This window comes from Lepidochelys kempii, chromosome 8 (assembly GCF_965140265.1).
Source record: "Lepidochelys kempii isolate rLepKem1 chromosome 8, rLepKem1.hap2, whole genome shotgun sequence".
NCBI classification, from domain to species: domain Eukaryota; kingdom Metazoa; phylum Chordata; order Testudines; family Cheloniidae; genus Lepidochelys; species Lepidochelys kempii.
The window spans coordinates 104616173-104635899 of NC_133263.1; the positions used below are offsets into that span (position 1 = coordinate 104616173).

Below are 19727 nucleotides of genomic sequence, written 5' to 3' on the forward strand. Positions count from 1 at the left end.
TACTTCTGTAAGACTGTCTTGGTGTTGTACCCCCATCTAGCAGGAAGGGAAAGTGACCACCTACAACAGTGATGCTCCATAAATTGGTTACTAAAAGGCATAAAAGATACAATCCAATTCCCTTTGAAGTCATCCAGAATTGGACTGAGTAATTCATGATTACAAAGCTGTCACTCTCCTCTAGAGCTCCATGGAATTGGATGAGTGCCACAAGCACAAGGAGCATGCACTCTGATGCAGCTCTCCTAGTCAGGTTTTTGATACGCTCAACATTGAAGGGACAATTCCTGAAAGATGGAGAGCATTTACCAATCCTACTTAAATCAAAGGGAGTTCTAGGTGCTCAGCACTTCTAAGGATTTATTCCTATGCTGTAATCAAAGCATCAGGACAAATATAACAAAGATGAACAGGAATAGCTTCAGCAAATTAGAATTCCAATAATTATTGATCAGATCTGCAGGACTCCAGTATTACAGCTGAGCTACTGAAGAAAAGTTACCAACTATCGATGATATCTTGCTGGGTACTTACTAGAGGCTTTCATGGATTATTAACAACTCTAAATTATTACAGGACCAAAAAAAATTAAATCCTCCTGTGGTACTCACTGACATTTTAGTTTCTTGTTATACAAGTGATCTGGTAAGGTACTCACAAATAAAGTAGATTTAGCCCTTGTAGTGGTCCCTCAGGCTCAAGTTCAGAGGGAGGCCACTCTGTGTCACTGTGTCTGGCAAACAAACAGTCTACGGCTCTGGCCCTCTGGCAGGCAGAGCGCAGAGCAGGCTTTTGCCTAGGCCTCCCGGCTAAGGCAGCCAGCAAACAAACAGTCCACAGGGCTCAGGCCCTCAGGCAGGGTGGAGCACCAAACAGTCTCTCACCTGTCATCTTAAATCAGGCAGATGGCAGACAAACGCAGGCCTCTTGGCCTAAGGTGGGGGGCGGTAGCCACCAGTTGTGGGGGGGGGGGGAGCAGGGGCAGGGGGACCAGGGTCCACCCTACTCCACCAGGTCCCAGCCCAGGACCCCAACAGTGACGGTGTATTCTGCCCCACTGGACCAGCGGGGATCCGTCCAAAACATTGATTGGGGTTCAGGCAACAACACAACGAAACTACAGTCTGGTGTCCCTGGGCACCTTCCTACTCTCCCCTTGTGGTATATCTGTGGCTCGGGGTCATCTTCCATCTCCATGGGGTACTCTGCTATTGGCAGTCCTGGGAGCTCTTCAGTGCCCTGGTCACCTGGTGGCTCTGGCAACTCATGTAGGTCCTCAGCGCAGCAGGGGTCCTCCTCAGGCTCCAGCCCCAGCAGTGGGCAGGAGGCATTTGCCTCCTCCAGTGGCTCCAGCCCAACAGAGCCGCAGGGCCCGCCTTTTATAGTTCCTGTCACGCCCCTTTGCTTCTGATGGGAGGTGGGGCTGGGCTGGCTCTGCCCACCAGGGGAGTGTAGTGCTCCCTCAGGTTCAGAGGGAGGCCACTCCACCTCGCCATACCCCGAACAAACTTTGTTTTTTTAAAAAACTCTGACTGTGCCTGTTGTCATACCTTGCCTGCATCCCAACTCCTACTTTCTCTCACATTCAGAAACGGTTTTCTTCTACGTCTAAGGGGTGTAAATATTTTCAGAGTGTCAAAAACACAAAGGTTAGTTCTTGGTTAAGCATCTCAAGCTCCCCAAAAAATTCAGTGAGTATCATGTTGCTTACGCAAAAGTACACTCAGTACTCACGACTATTTAGACATTTCTAAGTTTCATTAACCAAAATAAAATATAGAGGTAAATAAGTTAAAAAAGTAAAATACCGATGAATATAGCAGCATTCCTATTTATTGAATTAATTTCAACACAAAGAGTTCAACATGGGCAAACGGGTAACAACTCAAACAATAAACCAAAGTTTGATCACAAAGTGGTATCTAATTCCATTCTATATTATTCTGGAAGGATGGTCTGCATACTAATGTGGTTCCTTTAATATGAGCCATTATTATATTCCAAGTCAGTTGTATTCCTATCAACAAATGAAATGTAACAGTTCAACCATAAGTAATTCTGAAGTCAGAAATTTAGAATTTAAATACTCATAATCCCACAACCACACAATGATTAGTCATAGCCAAATTGTTCTCTGACATAGGCAAATATATTAATATAACAATAACCCCAAATATGCAGAATGATTCCAAGCTGCTTCTAGTGTTTTCTGAAGCTCACCAGAAAGTATATCCACAATTACTTTGTAACAATCAACTACAGTCCTTGTTTTTCTTGTAGAAAGCTAAAGTAATGAAGGGTCCAAGGCAGAAGACAAGGCAAACGATAGTTTACGCAATCTCAGCCTAAGCTGAGTATGCAAAAAACTGCCTGAGAACTTGTTACGTGCAATTCCAATCTTGCCTATAAACTTCATAGAAATTAGTGTTGTAATAAAAGCCCATAAAGCAAATTATCATAACAGTATCCTCGTAAAGGCACTGCTAAGCTATGTGCCTCAGTATATTACTGTATCAAATGTTACCTTGAAATAAGGTTAGCACCATTTCAACAACTAGCGCTAATCTTCGCTGGTGAAGATTATCGCTCACCTTTGGAAGGGCTTGGGATATTTCCGAAATTTATAGCTGGGGAATTCAGGTACAGGAAGGTAAAGTCTGAAGGTGTGCAGAGGAGCTGATGGCAGAGCTAGGATTAGAATTTGGGAATCCCTGTCTCCCAACCCCATAGTTTGCTGTTGGGAACTGGAATGCTCCAACTCTGCTCGGCTGTGTGAAGAAGGGCAGAAAGGCACTGAAGCTTGTAGCCCTGCTGTGAGAGGACCTAGGCTGAGCACAGACCCTGACAGAACACATTAAATAATATCAGCTGTGCATGACCTGGCAGGGGGAGGGTCTCAGGAAAAAGAGTAACAAAGAAGCAGGATGAGCTGCAAAGACAGAGGATTTTTTTGAACCAGGCAACCCAGCTTGTGAGCACACTGACTGCTCTATTTAGAGCAAAACTCATTTTGATCTATGGCAAAGTCTTTTACTGAAGGACAGCTTAGGGTCTGGGTACCAAACAACAAACAATGCAGAACTGTAACACAAATTACAAACAAGGTGCAGAACAGCCTCCACATTCCTGCTGATGTCAAGAAAAAGAGAAGGTGCTCAGCACCTTGCAGGATTGAGCCCAAGTAGTAAGCAGTCTTTCAAATTGCACCATTAATTGTCATCTTATTATACAAGGTTCTGACCTCACAAACAGCTTCTAAATAAATGAATCACTGACTTCCAGTGTTCCTTTGAGCTCAGTGAATGTAAAAAGACACAGTCCATCTGAAGATATCTTACCCAGTGATGTAAGTAACACCTATGATCACTAGCAGATCAGAGAAAATCGAAGTCTCTCTCTTTTTTCAGCCTGTTTACATTTGGCAGCATTTCATGTATGGTCAGCTTTGAGGCTATCCCTCTACTCATTCAATTAGGAAGCTTTCCCATTTTCGTATTGAGTCCCCCCCCCACACACACAATGTGGCTGTGGCAAGGGAAGTACTTGAAAACCTTCAACTCAGGCATTGTCTAGGACCAGAAGAAAAAAGTTTGGCTTTTTTCCCCTAACCGAGCTAGCTTAACTTGATTGAAAAGCCCACTCTGCACCTGCATAGATATAGTGCAACTGCGTTGGCATCATTTCACCATGTGAAGTTACAGCTGAAGCAGGATCCTAAAATTGAACTAAATGTGTTGAACTGTGTCCACATCTGTGTTACGTGTTTTGTCTGTTTGTGATTTTAGGGTGGTGGTGGTGGTAGTAAGAGGGGTTTCCAATCAAGTTAAACCAGCTCCTTTTCCTAGTCTGAGTGAAAAAGACTAGATTTGAAAGTGACAGCGCCGTTTAAAACATTCACTCTCCTGAGAGAGTGTATCACAGAATAAAAGGTGCTAGAGATGTTTGAAAAAGTCTGCCCTCTGAGGTCGTACAAAGAAGCAAGTCATTTCACAATTCAATTGTAGACAATTCAGTAAATCCTTATTATTAAATAGAATAAAAATAACTAAGCTTTTTAAAAAAATAAGTCCTATTAGAACACAAATAATCAGTACTTCTAAAGAGCAGCCTGGATTTCCCAGCCTCACGGGCGCCTGAACTTTGCCCAGTTGAAGGGCAAATGGTAACTTAGCAGGAGCCAGAGGAATCCATTCCTAATTAGCTATAACACGGAGCAGACTGCAGCCACCTTCCTCTATAAGATGGGGCCAAACCATAAACCCCAGCATGCAATACTCCATCTTGATCCAAGAGGCAGGCTTCTAGATTGAGATGGAGCATGCAGGCCAGATTAACTTTTTACGGGCCCAGCTCCAAACATTTGTGGGCCCCTCTGGGAACAATGGAACATGGCAAAGGGAGGTCAGTCCTTGGAGCCAGGGGCAATGGGGCATGGCACGGCAGGGGCAGCCCTGCTCCGCACAGTGCTCGGGCACTGTTTACAAACTGGCAGTCACCAGACGCACACTGGCCCTCCCAGCCGTGTGCTGCCAGTGTGCCCCTTCCCTGTGGAGGTGGGTCCATGCAACGCCATGCAGCCCCCCCCCCAGCACCCCTTGGACCCTCTATGCCCAGCACCCTCACACACACAAAGGCACAGTATCCTGAACACCACCTCTGCTCAGCATCCCCCCGCCATCAGCCCGACCACAACTGCCCAGCACCCCAACACACACATCACTCCCACTGCCCAGCACCCTTCCCCACAGCCCCACCACAACACACCCCCAACACATCCCCACTGCCTAGCACCCCAAAATACACAAAACTCCCCCACTGCCCAGCACCTCCCACCCCCTCACATCCCAGTATCCCCCCCACAGACCCACTCCTCCACACCCTGCCCCCAAGACCCTGCTGAGCCAGTGCAGAGCAGGGATCCTCCCCTCCCAGCACAATGCAAGGGGGCAAGACCACTGAAGCTCAGGAGCACAGAGTGGCCCTGTCCCCCGGGGTCCCACCCAACCCTACCAGCCTGGCACTGATGGTGCTCGTGGTGGAGGAGGCGTTTCCTTGCATGGGCGGGGGGGAGAAGCAGCCTCCAACTTCCCACGCCTGTCGCTACCACAGAGTGGCAGGGAGAGGCGGGCCCCAGCCTCGCGGAGTCTGAAGCGGTTGGTCACTGGTCCAGCCAGAGCGGCAGCAGCTGAGGGCTCCTCTCTGCCCCTGGCTCTGCTGGTGGCAGCCTGCTGGTGACGGGGGCAGAGGGGAACCCTCAGCTGGCTGAGAGGAGCGAGCGGTAAGAGGAGAAGCTGGGGGGAGGGGAGATGTAGAGAGGAGCCAGATACTCCGGGCGCAGTGCCCATGGAGCGGGCTGTGCCAGGCCGGGGCCCCTTTTGAGCGGGGGCCCAGCACCATGGTGCCATTGTAAACCCAGTACTGATTCACATGGGATCTTCCAACTCTGAACCGTCACGCACTTCTTCATAACTGCCATGGAGGATGAGGGCGTCTGTGAGCTGCACTCTGTTCATTCCCTGCCCCACACTTGGAACCGTGTTAGTCAGTAAAACGTACTTCTCTGGAGAAGTCCTTGCAGCTCTAGCAGTTTGAATCTCTCTGCTGGAGGAGCTCCAAAGTAGGCTTTCTGCTCCTCCGAGTACCGTTCCTTCACTTCAATGATGTCCCTATAGCTCCAGTCCCGCCAGTGGAAATTGAATTTCTCCAGCAGCTCTATCCGCTTCTCCTCCGAGGTCACACAATCCACAGGAGCAACCTGCTCCAGGAATGGCACCTGAACATCTGGGAATATGAGGAGACCTCGGATAGCAAACCAGCCTCCATACCGGGGATGGATACAAACACCATAGATCTTCTGAAAAGAAGAAAGAAATGGTATGAGACGTGCTGTTCTAGATCTAAGGGTTGGCCTTGTCTCAAGCAGTGCCTAGTCTCTGGGACTTCGAGAGAACCTCTAATGCACATGGCCAAGTGATGCTGTACTGTATGAGAAGAAAGAGGAATTCCCTCCTAACCTTATACTCTGAAGCATTATTACATTTGATTCCCTTTACTTGGTTCACACACCTGCATGTGCACGCACCCCTCTCCCTCACACCCCCAAATAGATGTGCTGGAAGGTGGATCTCGGGAGCCTCTTGTTAAAATTCCAAAATAAAAATTGAACACAGCGCAAGTTTTGCCTGAGTAAGGATCGCAGGATTTGGCACAGAGACATAGAAAAGGCCTATTTGGTTCTCTAGCACATTTTGCCTATCCTCAGCCAGGATTTTTCCTATGCTACATTTGCCTCTGCTTTTGTCTAGGCTAGATTTAGATGTCCCAGGCAATTGGTCTTCCACCTCTTCCCTTAGAAGGTAATAAATCTCATTGATCAGGACATTTCCCCTCCTATTTAGCCTCCATTTTCCTCTGCTCAATTTCATCGCTCTTCACCTAGTTATGCCCATTGTACCACTCCAAAGAATTCCCGACTCCTTGGCAGACACACTTCAAATAACTATCACATTTATGCCTCATGAGTTCCTTGAGGAAGGAATCAGTGAGTCAACAAAAGTTTTACATTCAGGTGCTCCCAAGGGACTCTTGGGCTATGATTCATAGCTTACCTTTTCTCCCCAGGGATCACACCTCACATCCTTCCTCTGGTAGTAATATGCTGCTCCAGCCACATGGGCCGCTGTCTGGGCCAGAAACTTGGGCTTCCGGTTTGGCAGGATCTCATAATCATAGATGATGTCCACTCTCTGGTCAGGGAGACTCTGGAGGAAGAAAAGTATCAGCTCAGAATGACTGAAAAGTGTTGGCTAGAGGCACACTGGAAATTCGTGGAATGGGTTTGAAGCTCCCTCCCTCACCTGGCTACTGAACTCCCCCTTTCTAACCAATAGGCTTGCAGGATCACACGCTGTTCTGTATATGACTTCTGAGTGATCCTGCATTTCCAGATACTAAGCGCCTTGACCCTACAGTGAAAGGTGCATTATTAATGAGTTTCATTCCCTTTATAAGGGAGTTTTTTGGCATGTCCCTTCTCTCTTCCTTTCCCAAGATAGAACTCAGTACATCTAGTGGACACTGAAGAACTGGGAAACTTCCGATTTGTTTTTATGAAAACATATCTATGTCTCAGTTTCCCCTCTGACCTTGTATTGTAACCTGCCAGCACAATGGGATTAATGTCTTCTTTAAAACAGGACAAGCAATGCAGTGGAGGGACATCACATAATCACAAATGAACTATCAACCTGTGAACTGAGCTATAGAATCAGAATACTCAAAGACTGTATCAGCTTTATAAAGATGTACCTGTCTGGGCTGGGGGAATTGCAGGCGTTTCCTACTGGAACTCAAATCACTGGAGGATAATTAATGCAAATCCTTGGACAGGGAAACAAATCTAGAGAGGCCCCACCCCCCGGGGAATGGCATATCCTGGTTTAACTGATTGAAGGCAGCTAGAAAACAAAGAAATGAGAATTGTATGATGTGACCAACCTGAGGGGTCACACTGACTACGTCCAAGAACTGACATGTGACAAAGGGCAGATCCTGCAGAAAGGTTTAAACTAAGTACTTTGAAATCCACCAAGGTCTTATGTGGAGATACCTGGTAAGCATGTGGGTTAAGCCATTTGTTCTATCATATTTTTTTTCAGTAATGCTTTTGTTCTGATCAAATACTGTGCTTTATTGAGGCTGGCTGGTCACTGATTAATACTGTCATTGCCCTCAGGTCTGCAGGTGCTGGACTAAAGTCAAACTTGCTAAGGTGATCACAGTGAACTGCAGGAAGAACTGCAACCTAAATCCCTGGGCTCACCTGAAAGGAAGTCAGCTCCTGCAGGGGAGATGCTAGCCACCCAGAAATGGAGGATTAAGGGGACACAAGGATTACATAGTGAGTCTTGCAGTCTTCCAGCACTGTATTACTGAATTACATTTAAAGATACTGGTGAATAGCCAATGCAGTCGGATTAATGGAGATATTCAGTGGGAAAGTTTTAATTTTTTTTGTAAGTCTCCATCCTGAAATCTTCTGGCACTCCATGATCTCTAAAGTCATAATGTGGGGTATCACCAATACCAAAAACTCCTATGCAGTTTTGAGGATTTACAGTGTCTCAGTCCAGGTTTGCAGTGGTTATAGAAGTAGAAATAAAGGCTCTGAGGACCTCTCTGTCAGCAAGCTCCCTTCTGTAGTTACTGAGGTATTTATTTATATACATACTTGCAGGATATGTTCAGCAGGACGATCTCCTCTAAGGGACTGTTCTAAAGTTCAGTGCAGTCAGTGGCAGATTCAGTGGTGGATTAGCCACTGGACAGACGGGGCCTGTGTTTGGGGGAGGTGGCGGAGGGTGGAACAGGGGCAGGCCCTGGGGAAGGAGCAGAAAAGGGTGGGGCTGTGGGTGGGGCCGCAGGAGGAAGGGGTCGGGAGGGGACCCCACTTCCTTTGGCCCAGGGCCCCAGGAAACCTTAATCCGCCTCTGGTCATTGGAAAGACTTCCAATGACTTCACTGGGCTTTGGATCAGGCCCCAGATGTCCTGTTGGATTCCGGTACCACAAGGAAAAGGACATCCAGCCCCACGACTCAGCTCCAGCACTGAGGTGCAGCCTCTGCCAAAGCACAGATTGAGGCTTGTGTCAGTTGTCAGCCATATCTTCCTCTCTCAGATGTCTGACTCCTGCCTTGAGCTTTTTGACGCTTTCACTCACAACTCCTTCAGGTCCATTCTCCTTATGGTGGGGTAGACCCAGGTTGACCTTCTGTATGACCTGGTGAACACCATCACCCCAACCCGTGAACCCATCCAACAACAGCTTTGTGTTTTTAATCCATGCCCACACCAAGGATGTAACGATAAAAGAGGCTGCGTAAGAGAGAAAAGGAAGTTGACACCCTTTTGGGTACTCTTATCGTGAGCCTGGCAGCATGAATAATACTGTGCAGTTCCCATCTTTCATCTGAGGATCCCAAAGCACTTAAAAAAAAACCTCAGTCACAAACTCTCTGCCCATAAAATAGGTCAATATCATTATTGCCATTTTACAGATTGAGAAACTGAGGCACAGAGAAGATAAGTGACTTCCCAAGGTCACAAACACAGCCAGAAACAGAAATAAACCCAAGGGTTCTGACTCCCAGTCTCCCATTCTAGCCACTAGGCCATACTCTCATTAGCAAGAAGACACTGTTTTCAAAGGTTCTTACCTCCTTCACAAGTGACAGATGATAAGAAACGCATTGATCCACTGGGTCATTGATTTTTTTCAGCAGCTGTTTGTTCACAAAGGGTTTAAAGGCTTTGTCAAACATCAAGGGGGTGCTGAGGACAACGAATGCCAGTGCGCCCTCGGAGTACTGGAGGTGAAAGGACGGCTGAAGAACAGCATTGTACCACCCAACCTTCAGCAAATAAAGACAAACATCCATTAGAACCAAGACACCTAGATTTTGTCCTACCAGGGCTGCGCAGAATTTCAAAACATGAAAGAGACTGCAGCTATCTTCATACGTAATACAGATGTGCAGCCTGCCCAGGCTACAGATCCCAAAATGCACTGCCTTCCATTCAAATCACGAGGGAGCATTTCATGTTGGGATTTATGGTCACCTCTGTGATGGTGCCCCCCATAAGGCTTTATGGAAATATGCTTATGGATATACGACATAACTGGAATATGTTCTATGCTGTAGATGTCACGTAACGTATCTATGTAAAGGTTATGACCTACTGAATCTATTAATCCTATTTGTATGCATGTATCATTTTTGTATTTGAAGTTATGAATATTGGCCATGTACTGGCTTGATTTCTAAATAACCTTAGTAGAGCATTTGGTCAGTTCCTGGAGAAAGGAATTTGCAAAGTTAAGTGCCCAATCAAGAAGCACTTAACGAACAACGCATCTTGGAAGGCTCCAATCTACATAAGAAGTCTTCCCAGAGACATTCAAGATACCACGTGGGCAATGGCTTCTGCCTGTAAAAACTGAGTCATGCATGGACATGTGACTTGCCCAGGTGACTACAGAACTCCATCTTGGAGCTGGACTGTGCATAGGCGAGAGGAGGGGGTCTCCACTCACAAGAGAGAGTCTATTTAAGCCCGTGGGAGACCCCTCCATTTGGTCTTCAGCTGACTAAGGAGATAGCCTCTCCACCCGCAAAGATACCTGAAAGAAATTAGAACAAAGGACAGTAACTACAGGGGTGTGAGTGATTGCTGCACCCGGACTAGAAAGAGATTAGTCTGTAAAAGGAAGCTTACTGGAACTGGTGAGGTTTTGTCTGTATTCAGTTTTATTAGACATAGACTTGGGGTTTTATTTTATTTTGCTTGGTAATTCACTTTGTTCTGTCTGTTACTTCTTGGAACCACTTAAATCCTACTTTCTGTATTTAATAAAATACAGGGGGATAGCACCCAGGAGCCCTGAGCTTTAGCCCAAACTTTCCCTCTGAAATCTCAATCCTCTGTTTCTCGTGACAATCACTTTCATAGCAAAAACTATGATGTCACAGAAGCAGCATGAGTCACTGAACTCTTTAAGGATGAAGATCCTGTGTGCCAATGTCCCTCCTAATAACAAAGTGAGAAAGGAAAAACAAACAAACTGTATCACAGAAAAGCAGAATCATCTCAAAAAATAACTTGAGACATCAATGGGTCTTTAACAGCAACTGGATGTGGTGCCATTTTACATGGAAATACAGATTATTACAAATTACAGCACTGAGCTGCAGAATTCACAACCCATTTCTGCCTCCAGCCAGTTTACTACAAATAATGAGACATGCTTCTCTGACATCATTCTCGCTAACACAGTGGGAGGCTGGATGGGGGTGTTGTCAGTGACTGTGGAGCATATCTCCCAGCACTTCGCCATTCACATACCGGGACAGAATTTGTTCGGAGTGGACTCCACTGTCTCTCTCAATTCTCTCTTGAAGCAATAGTGAGCACCACTATCTGGGATTCTTGGACTGGTGTCCCCGTTGGATCCTTTATTTTGACCCAGTGATCTCACTCCTGTTCCTGATTGGAGTTTTTTGTTTTCTTTTGGGTTTTGTTATTTGTCCCCCATTGTTTGGTTGATCCTTGTTTTTTGTGGCCCATCCCTTTTGTTGAGGGGGTGGCCATTTGGGTATTGTTGTGTTTTTTCCCCAAGGATCAAATAAGCATGCTCACTCACAGCCGCCCTGCCCCTTGTGATGTCATAAGGGCCATGACAGGCTGCTGGAAAGAAATGGATACTTCTGTTCAATCGCATGACGGGCCACATGCTTTACTTCTCCAGGCATAAACATTTATTTGTGAAGGTAAATGACATGATGCTCCCAAGAGCACAATAATCCCTCAGCGGAACATTAGGTGCATCACATATTATGATGCTCCCAAGATTTCAAGAGTTACTTTCATGGCTGGATGGGTCATAATGCAGCCCAGTTGACAGTATTAGAAGTTAGGGGGCAGATCAAGCCAAGAAGGCAGGGAGATATGAGCAGGAGAACAGAGACTCAGCCCCAGGAGTGCTAAGCACAGCCAGGTAATAACTCTAAAAATCCTAGCATAATACACAAACAGCATGTTACACAACCTGATTACACATAGCAAGTTTATTCTTGTGTATAGGACCCTGTGACTCTATTAGTTTCTTGCAGTTTTGTCCCTTGGGAGGTCAAACGCCATGGCTGATATTTAAAAAGGAGTGTAGAGGTTTTAGAAATTAATATTTCTCTAAGGGCCTGAAACTGCAAGGTGCTGAGAAGCTTTGAATACGAGTGAAATCAATGTGAAAGTGACTCTAATGAGAGCAGGAGGTACCCAGCACCACACAGGATCAGGACAGAGAAAGAAAATGAAATTTACAGTAAATCATCATCCTTACAAGGTCAGCCCCACTGTTTAATCTGAAATTGGGTCATTTTAAGATGCTGAACTGAGACTTCAGAAAAATCAACTGAAATATTTGAATCTAAAGGTTGTTGATTTTGCAGCTGAGATCAGGAAATAAGATGCCACTAGAAATAATGAGAATTGTATCTTAAAGGAGCCACAATGGTACCATTCTTTCGTTCGGTAGTTAGAGCCCTTTTTGTTCCCTGTTTCTTCCATTCACTCTGCTTTGTCTTTCTGTGGAAGTGGGAAGGTATCAGATCCTGCTCCAAATGCTAGAAGAATCACTTCTAACAAGACCTTTTGGCCATCAGACCAGGATTGTATCCCGAGATTAGCTAGGAAAGGCATCAATATTTCATTTGCTATATATAAAGCTCTTATTGTTCCAGAATTAACATAGCCTACTAGAAACAGTCCAAAAAAAGTTTTTGCTTCCTCTATTATACCAGATCATAGCTGAGATTATAATCCTGTATGGTGCTCTCAGGATATTGTCAGATCCAAAAGAAAAATTATGCTTTAATTTTAACAATTATAATTAAACAATTAAAAACAAGCAGAATAAGGGTGATTAACATCCCAGTAGTTCTTTTTCTATTGATCCAACATCTATCTGGGCTGGTTGAAATAATCAATATTTGATGTATGTTTGCAATGTTGTGGTAGCCATGCTGGTCCCAGGATATGAACAAGACAAGGTAAGTGAGATAATATTTTTTGCTGGACCAATTTCTGTTAGGGCTTGGCTACACTTGCAAGTTAGAGCACATTAAATCAGCCCCGGGTGCCCTAACTCCTGAGGTGTCCACACTGGCAAGGCACACAGAGCGCCTGGACTCTTCAGCTGGAGCGCTCCTGCACGAGAAGCATAAAGCTTGCTGCGCCCCGGCTGAAACGCCCGGGTGGCATGTGGACGACGTGTTGCATTACTGCGCTGTGATCGGCCTCTGGAAACGTCCCATAATCGCCTGAAGTCAAGTGGCCACACTTGTCATTGTTTTGAACTTGGCTGCAGGTATGCAGATATCCCCTTTCAAAGCTCCGTTTCTGACAGCCGGCTGCTTATCTGCTCCGGGACAAAGCAAGCCATTACTGTAGAATGCTGCTGTTGTGAGTGTGTGTGAGAGAGTTGGGGGGGGGCGAGGGAGGTCTACTGCTGTCTGAACTTACCAGACAGCATGCTGACACCCTCTCTACCACCCCAAAACACACTGTCTCTCCCCCCACATACACACAATACACTCCCTGTCACACTCCACACACCCCCCCCTTGAAAAGCACGCTGCAGCCACTTGCACTTGTGGGATAGCTACCACAATGCACTGCTCTTTGTGGCGTTGCAAGAGCTGCTCATGTGGCCATGCCAGCCCGCTTGCAGCTGACAGGTTAAACACGCAGCAGTGTTTTCCCTGCTACGGTCTCCGAAGGCTGGTTTAACTCCCAGTGCTCTACATCTGCAGGTGGAGCCATGCCCTTAGTGGAAAGTTTCACAGAGCTTTTTGCAGGTCTGGAAAAGGAAGCCAGGGTGTCACAACTAAATACAAGGAGGGATAGACTGTTAAGCATAAGGGGTTAACACATATTGCAAGAAACTACCTAAAAGAAAGTGGGCAATAAACACCCTGCAGTTACAGGACAAAGGAGGATTGGTAAATTACAGATTGTTGTAAGGAGTCATGAGACCAGAGTCAGAGAGACCAGGACACACCAACTCAAAGCAGCATAGGCACCAGACCCGGAGACAGATGCAAAACCTGCAGATAGATCTCTACTGCTCAGATGATCAATACCCCCCATAACACACCTCTCGAGATCTACGCGTCCTACGTATCTCTATCTTACATGTGGTGTACCTCATCCAGTGCATCAAATGCCCCCAACAACTACTATGTGGATGAAACAAGACAATCAATAACCTCTTGACCCCTTCCTGCGTTGGGGGGGGGGGCAGAGTGAAGGCAGCTGGCTTCAGGAGTATTACTGAGCATGCTCAGTCCATGTGAGCATGCTCAATAGAAGCCAAACAGCAAATCTGATAGAGGGGGAAGACGATGTGATCCCACCCCCATCCCACATGGCCTCTGCTCTCAAATTCATGAACTCACACAGGAAAATGATAAAAGAAACACACCATAGCATCTGTGGGTAAACACAACTCACAAAGCAATTATTTCCTCTTTGACCCCTCAGGCCCCCTCAAAGGAAACCTGCACATCTTGAAAAGACAAGCCTAGGAACTTAAATTCATAAATCACTAAAAATCATGGTCTCAACAGAAACACTGGTTTTATGGCTCATTACAATTTGTAACTTACAAACCCTCCTTTGTCCTAGGGCTGTAGAGGAGTTAATCACTAGCTTCCTTTTAAGTGGTTTCTTGCAACATACCTTAACTCCTTTTGCTTAACAATCCATCCCATCTTGTATTTAGCAGTGACATCCTGGTTATCTTTTCCAGACCTGAAGAAGAGCTCTGTGAAGCTCAAAAGCTTGTCTCTTCCACCAACCGAAACTGGTCTAATCAAAAATGTATTACATCACCCACCTTGTCTCTAACATTTGATTTTGTAATGGGTAATGGAGATTGCCCTTAAATATCTAGGTGGTTCCATATTTCGGTTTTATATTTTAGAAACTAATTAAAAACATTGGGGGAGGGAAGGCTGCTGCGTGGCACGGGTTTAGGGCAGGCAGCTGGCCGGCCCCGCACAGTGAGGGTCCATGCCACCTCATATGCCACCCACAATGTGTAATAAGTTGAAAACCACTGATCTGAGTAGCTATTGATTTCAGTGGACTCTGGACTGACACCAGTAAAACTGAGATCAGTTTTGTTTTGGCCTTTGTTTAAATCAATGGCTCTCAGTCCTTCCATACTACTGTATCCTTTCAGGAGTCTGATTTGTCTTGCGTACCCCCAAGTTTCACCTCACTTAAAAACTATTTACAATACAAAAAGTGTCACAACCACGATCACTGAAAAATTGCTGACTTTCTGATTTTTACCATATAATTATAAAATCAATTGGAATATAAATATCGTACTTACATTTCAGCGTATAGTATATAGAGCAGTATAAACAAGTCATTGTCTGTATTAAATTTTAGTTTGTACTGACTTCGCTAGTGCTTTTTATGTCACCTGTTGTAAAACTAGACAAGTATCTGGATGAGTTCATGCACCCCCTAGAAGACCTCTGCGTAACCCAGAAGTATGTGTCACCCCGGTTGAGAACCACTGGTTTAAATAATTAGTTGGTCTGCACGTTATTACAGTGTTGAGAAGAGGTTACACATGTTATTAGTCATGACGCAGTTTAAAGACTTGTATAGAAATAACATGGTACGATGAATGCATTCTTACTGTCCCTTAATATCCTTTTTGGAGGACTATCTTTTTTAAATACTACATGGGGTTTTTCACCAGGGAAGAGCAATGGGGACCAACCCACACATAGACATCTTGTATGTTTGGGTTTTTACAATAATAAAATAATAATTAATAATAAATTAAAACTGCATTATTAGCCATGCAGTATACTGCTCTGTAGGCATCTGTAGGTTCCAATGTGCAGATCATTACTCCTGGGCAGGTGCCAAGCAAAAGGCTGTAGGGATAGGGATGGGTATGTATTTATTTTCTGTCAAAGGAAGGTCTCCAAGTTCCCTAGAAAAATTGTGATATACAGCACCAGGTGCAATTTCCTGCATTCTGTCAGGCCCAGGACCTACAAACATATGATGAGCTTTATCTACAGGAGCAGTCCCTTTGACTCTAGCTGCAGGGATAGAAGAGAAGAGCTATTTCTTCCACTCAATGCTAAAAGCCTGGTGAGGCAACGCCATCTACTGTCTCTTCATAGATATGGGCCCCCATCAGTACCCCCACAGAAAGGCTTCAGTGCCCACTGAAGTCAGCAGGATTCTTTCCGTTGGCTTTACTGGAAGCGGGACTGGGTCCATGTGTAGTCATCCTACTGAAGCCAGTGCAAGCTAAGGACGTGAAGTGCCCCCTCAAAGGCACTCAGCACATTTCAGGAGGTGCCCTTAAATCAGGGGTGGGCAAACTTTTTGGTACAAGGACCACATCTGGGTATGGAAATTGTATGGCAGGCCATGAATGCTCAAGAAATTGGGGGTTGGAGTACAGAAGGGGGTAAGGGCTCTGGCTGGGGGTGCGGGCTCTGGGGTAGGGGTGGGGAGGAGGGGTTGGGGGTGCAGGAGGGTGCTCCGGGGAGGTTTTAGAGGGCAGGAGGAGGATCAGGGTTGGGGCAGGGGGTTGGGGTTCAAGAGGGGGTCAGGGGTGCAGGCTCCGGGCAGTGCTTACCTCAAGCAGCTCCCAGAAGAAGCGGCATGTTCCCCCTCTGGCTCCTACACAGAGCCGCGGCCAGGAGGCTCTGTGTGCTGCCTTGTCCGCAGGTGCCGCCCCTGCAGCTCCCATTGGTCTCAGTTCCCGGCCAACGGGAGCTATGGGGGCTGCACTTGGGGCAGGAGCAGCATGCAGAACCCCTTGGCTGCCCCTATGTGTAGGAGCTGGAGGAGGGACACGCCACTGCTTCCGGGAGCCGTGTGGACCGGGGCAAGCCCTGAATCCTGCTCCCCGGCGGGAGTTCAAGGGCCGGATTAAAACACTCCCAGGCTGTAGTTTGCCCACCCCTGCCTTAAATAGTAAGCAACATGAAAAACCAATGGAAGTATAATCGCTAGCATTCATGCAATGCATTACAACATGCTTCTGAGTGCACAGAAACAGTCATTAATCCTTGCACCACCGCAGGAAGAGAAGCAATTATCATCCCCATTTCACAGTTAAACTGAGGCCTGGGGAAGTCAAGTGACCACATCAGTCACTTGTGATGACTTGTGAAGTCAAGTGACCACATCAGTAAAAGAACCAAAATTAGATCTAAAGAGTTCCTACCTCCTATTCTTTTTTCAGTCCAGGAGGCCAAACTGCCTAGCAAGAACAGAACACTGCAAATAGCAAGACAGAAACACTCTCCTAGCCAGTCAATCATTCAGCTGTTGAACTGCACCTGGTAGCATTTTAACTGAAGTGAACTTGTTTCTTTCACCAACAGCAGTGGGACTAATAAAAGATATTATGCACCCACCTTGTCTGTCCTGACATTCCACATTTATCCCCACATCTTACTAGCTCAATTTACAAGTTAAAGATTTTCCTAACAGATTGGTTTGTCAGCAGTCAACAATAGTCTTATTTGTCAGTCACCTAACTTCATTGCTCCGAAAATGTTAGTTTACAAAAAAGCTTCATTTAAGAAATTCACAGTTTCAGTGGGAAGATTTCTGATGAAGGCTTTCAGAATGTACGTACCTGGGCACATAAGGACTTTGTCTCTCTGTGAAGATCAACATTCACTGACTGTGGGGGCAAATCTTAGTTTCACCTTTGCCTGGGTTAATATTCAATTCTCAGGACAATAAAAACTTTACTTCTACAGTAGTCAGTTTCCTGACTATTGTCAATATTTAACTTTCAAGACAATACAGTTTGATGTTAATCTCAACAGAAGTCAATTATCTGTTTAGTATCATTTTGTGCAGCTCATCTGTGAATTCATGCAATCCTTTCTCATGCTTTCCTCCACTATTTATCTCCTGCTCTTGCTGTTCTCCAGCCAACTTCTCTGAATGTTTCAGTTGCTAGTTTCCCTGTTTCTTTCCTTGTATTTTCAACAAGATTATGCATTTCACAACATACATGGAGAAATGTTTCCTCCCACATATTTTAAAAATTACACTTGGCCTTTCTCAGAAGCCCACCAGTATCAACTGCCACAAATAAAATGCTGTCCCATGATGCACTCTGCAGAACAACATGGCAGTTTTGGAAATAATCTGAAAGGATGGAGATGCAATACACTTTGGAGCTCTCAGAGATACTCCAGGGGACAGGTTGCTACTACACTATGTTAGGACTGATATCATTGGGAGTCAAAGGACTGACACAGCTTTCAAGAGGCACCCAGCTTCTCACAGGATCAGGCCTTTATAGAAAGGCACTCATGCCAGTTTTGAAGGAGACTGGGCACTTCATTTTCCCAGGTGATCCAAACAATGTGACAGCAGAAATGAGATGAAAATAATCAATGGGAATAAATGAAGGGATAACAAGCAGCAAGATATGGGGCAAACTCAGTTCATGTCTGGATGTCCTGGCCAGCAAAATGTAATTCAGGAAGAGTTACAGACTCAGGAGTACACAAAGATTTCTGGGTGAGAGCCTACCACTTCTTGCTCATCACTTCAATGCCACCTTTTCCAGCACCTGGCCTGAGTGAAGAAGGAATTAGACCACGTACTTTCCATAAACGGTCACCAACATACTATACTTCAGAATACAGCCTGCGGGGGGAGAAAACATGTGTGGGATCCCTGTGGCCCACTTGTCCCCAAATCCACTGGACAGCCACCGTTTTCCCCAATGGCAACTGCCAATGATACCACCATGTCTGGAATACATCCGGGACCCTTCACCCGAAAGCGCCTGCAGCACCAGGGAGGAGCCCGAGTTGACTACCGGCCTGGCAGCCCCCTGTCATCACACAAGGTGGCTGACGCGGAGATGTAATGTCATGGTGACAACTGCAGGACGCCGCGGTGCCCACACGGCGTCACGGTGACAACTGCAGGACGCCGCGGTGCCCACACGGCGTCACGGTGACAACTGCAGGACGCCGCGGTGCCCACACGGCGTCACGGTGACAACTGCAGGACGCCGCGGTGCCCACACGGCGTCACGGTGACAACTGCAGGACGCCGCGGTGCCCACACGGCGTCACGGTGACAACTGCAGGACGCCGCGGTGCCCACACGGCGTCACGGTGACAACTGCAGGACGCCGCGGTGCCCACACGGCGTCACGGTGACAACTGCAGGACGCCGCGGTGCCCACACGGCGTCACGGTGACAACTGCAGGACGCCGCGGTGCCCACACGGCGTCACGGTGACAACTGCAGGACGCCGCGGTGCCCACACGGCGTCACGGTGACAACTGCAGGACGCCGCGGTGCCCACACGGCGTCACGGTGACAACTGCAGGACGCCGCGGTGCCCACACGGCGTCACGGTGACAACTGCAGGACGCCGCGGTGCCCACACGGCGTCACGGTGACAACTGCAGGACGTCACAGAGCCCACACGGCGTCACGGTGACAACTGCAGGATGTCACAGAGCCCATATGGTGTCACGGTGACAACAGCATGATGTCACAGAGCCCATATGGTGTCACGGTGACAACTGCATGACGTCACAGAGCCCATATGGTGTCAAGGTGACAACTGCAGGATGTCACAGACTACGAGGCTGTGCGGGCCACGTGGGCACCACCCAGGGAGCCTGGTGGCCATAGCAGCCTCCCGCCCCCGCCACGCGGCGTATACCTGGAAGGGAGAAAGCTCGAAGCCGAAGTCGCACAGGCAACCGCGCACCCGCCTCTCCAGCGCAGCCACACCGGGCTCCATGCTGCCCATCGCGCGGGGCACCACGGGAGATGTAGTCTCCCGTCCGCCATGGCTGCGCGCGCGGAGAATCATGGGAAAGAAAGTCCTTCCCCGCCGCGCCGCGGCTGCACGCGGGCAACGCTCGCCTCCTCCGGCGGCTGCGCGCGGTGCGTCTTGGGACGCCGCGACCGCGCGCGGGGCATGACGGGAGAGGTAGGCCGCTTTTCGGACGCCGCGGGGCACGATGGGATTGTAGGCCGGCCTGCCCGCCATGGCTGCTGGGACGTGTAGTCCTGAGGCCGTGTCTCTCTGGGCCGGGGGGGGCAGGGCGGACTCCATCCCCCAGCAGGC

At 47.2% G+C, this 19727-nt stretch overlaps 1 protein-coding gene across 2 annotated transcripts in view; it reads right to left on the reverse strand.

Annotated features, from left to right (window-relative positions):
- Nucleotides 1–19429, reverse strand: part of MMACHC (metabolism of cobalamin associated C) — a 23469-nt gene extending 4040 nt beyond the window's left edge. Inside the window, exons 1-5 of one of the 2 annotated variants that reach the window (XM_073357884.1) lie at nt 19317–19428; nt 9217–9411; nt 6609–6761; nt 5557–5854; nt 466–2017 (exon numbers count right to left, since the gene is read on the reverse strand). In XM_073357884.1, the coding sequence (XP_073213985.1) occupies nt 1923–2017; nt 5557–5854; nt 6609–6761; nt 9217–9411; nt 19317–19406 (831 nt within the window). In that variant the 5' untranslated portion in view covers nt 19407–19428 and the 3' untranslated portion in view covers nt 466–1922. Of the gene's footprint in view, nt 1–465; nt 2018–5556; nt 5855–6608; nt 6762–9216; nt 9412–19316 lie in introns of those variants that run through there. The other variant, XM_073357883.1, reaches the window with a different exon arrangement.
- Nucleotides 19430–19727: the final 298 nt, after the last annotated feature.